The sequence below is a fragment of the Phaethon lepturus genome, unplaced genomic scaffold, assembly GCF_000687285.1.
Source record: "Phaethon lepturus isolate BGI_N335 unplaced genomic scaffold, ASM68728v1 scaffold28974, whole genome shotgun sequence".
Taxonomy (NCBI): domain Eukaryota; kingdom Metazoa; phylum Chordata; class Aves; order Phaethontiformes; family Phaethontidae; genus Phaethon; species Phaethon lepturus.
In genome coordinates, this window is record NW_010532977.1 from 510 (window position 1) to 2,177 (window position 1,668).

General features: G+C 62.5%; 1 protein-coding gene across 1 annotated transcript in view; it reads left to right on the forward strand.

Moving 5' to 3' along the window:
• Positions 1–1,668, forward strand: part of PARP6 (poly (ADP-ribose) polymerase family, member 6) — a gene marked incomplete at its 3' end in the record, with an annotated part of 3,790 nt that overhangs the window by 495 nt on the left and 1,627 nt on the right. The window contains 6 exon segments of the mRNA XM_010285039.1: positions 103–159; positions 293–383; positions 477–543; positions 815–964; positions 1,188–1,274; positions 1,276–1,366. Coding sequence (XP_010283341.1) covers positions 103–159; positions 293–383; positions 477–543; positions 815–964; positions 1,188–1,274; positions 1,276–1,366 — 543 coding nt within the window.

Consider the following 1,668-nt stretch of genomic DNA (forward strand, 5'->3'; position numbering starts at 1 on the left):
GAGCCTGCCCGCCCCGGCACGGTGGGCACCGGGCAGCAGTTCTGGCACCGTGCCAGCCTCATCCCGTCCCCCCACCATGGTGCTGCTTGTCTTCGCAGGGAGTATGGAACCATCGATGACGTGGACATCGACCTCCACGTGAACATCAGCTTCCTCGATGTGAGTCCCTGGGGTGCCCCTGCCGGTGTTGGCACAGGGAGGGGAGGGTACATGTGCTTGGGAGGGTCCCCAAATTTCCCTCCCTGGCTGGGGGTCTCTGTGACTGTGCCGAATCGCGGCTCTCCCTCGGCAGGAGGAAGTGGCAACAGCGTGGAAGGTGCTGCGGACGGAGCCCATCGTCCTCCGCCTGCGCTTCTCCCTCTCCCAGTACCTCGATGGCCCCGGTGAGTGGGGACGGGCAGGACATGGTGTCCCCACATGCCCCCAGAACGGGGACAGTGGTGGCACCAATGGCTTGTTCTCCTCTCTCACTGCAGAACCATCCATCGAGGTTTTCCAGCCTTCCAACAAGGAGGGCTTCGGGCTGGGTCTGCAGCTGAAGAAGTAAGAACCGAAACACAACAGGCACCCAAGGGTGCCAGGTGGGGTGGGCTGTGGGGTCACCATTTTGCCCCAAAAGTGGCCAGGTGCCACAGGTCCCCATACCACCACCTTTTACCTGCCACACAGCCCTGTGACAGGCTCACCACTCATTTTGGGTGGGAAAGAGGAGGAGCTGGGTGACATGGACCACCCATGTGCCAGGCTCAATGGGCTCCGAAGCACCCATGGGTGCTGCTACCCCACTCGGGCACCCATGCTACCTCTTTGCCAGGATCCTGGGCATGTTCACGTCCCAGCAATGGAAACATCTCAGCAATGATTTCCTCAAGACCCAGCAGGAGAAGCGGCACAGTTGGTTCAAGACGAGCGGCACCATCAAGAAGTTTCGTGCTGGCCTCAGCATCTTCTCCCCCATCCCCAAGTAAGAACCCGACGGTGTCCCCAGGGGACCGACCCTCTATCCCCTCACCCTGGGTGGCTGGGGACCTGGCGTCGTGCCTCAGTTTCCCCACTTCCCCCTTAGACGCTGCTGAAGGTTAAGGTTGCTCCCAAAAACTGGCCGAAGGGTGAATTTGGCACAGGGTGCCGGAGGAGTAAGGGACGGTGGCAAACCGGGGGACCTCAGCGGGACTCTGTGCCCGCAGGTCTCCCAGCTTCCCTGTCATCCAAGATTCGGTGCTGAAGGGCAAACTGGGCATCCCTGAGGCTCGTGTCAACCGCCTGATGAACCGCTGTCTCCTGTACGGTGAAGAACCCTAAGGTGGAGGTTTTCGGCTACCCGCCCCCCAGCACCCAGGCAGGTGTCGCCCCCTTCAACATCCTGGTGGGTGCCTCCCCGCCTCGGGGTTTACTTTCCTCTCCCTTCTCTCCCCAGATTCCTGGGGGCTACTCTGGGGTCGGATCACTTGTCGTGGGGTGGTGGGACACCCTTGGGTTAGGGGGAGCCCCTGCGGGGCTTTGCCCCCTGTGCCTTGTCCCCAGCACCCTTGGGTGCTGGTGGGCAAGCTGGGACGTGGGGTCCTGCGGGGTTTTACCTCCTCTTGGTGCCACGTCCCCGATGTGGCCGCGTCCCCGGGAGGGTGTTGGCATGTCGGGGGTCCCGCTGTGGCGGGGGGGGTGTTTGGG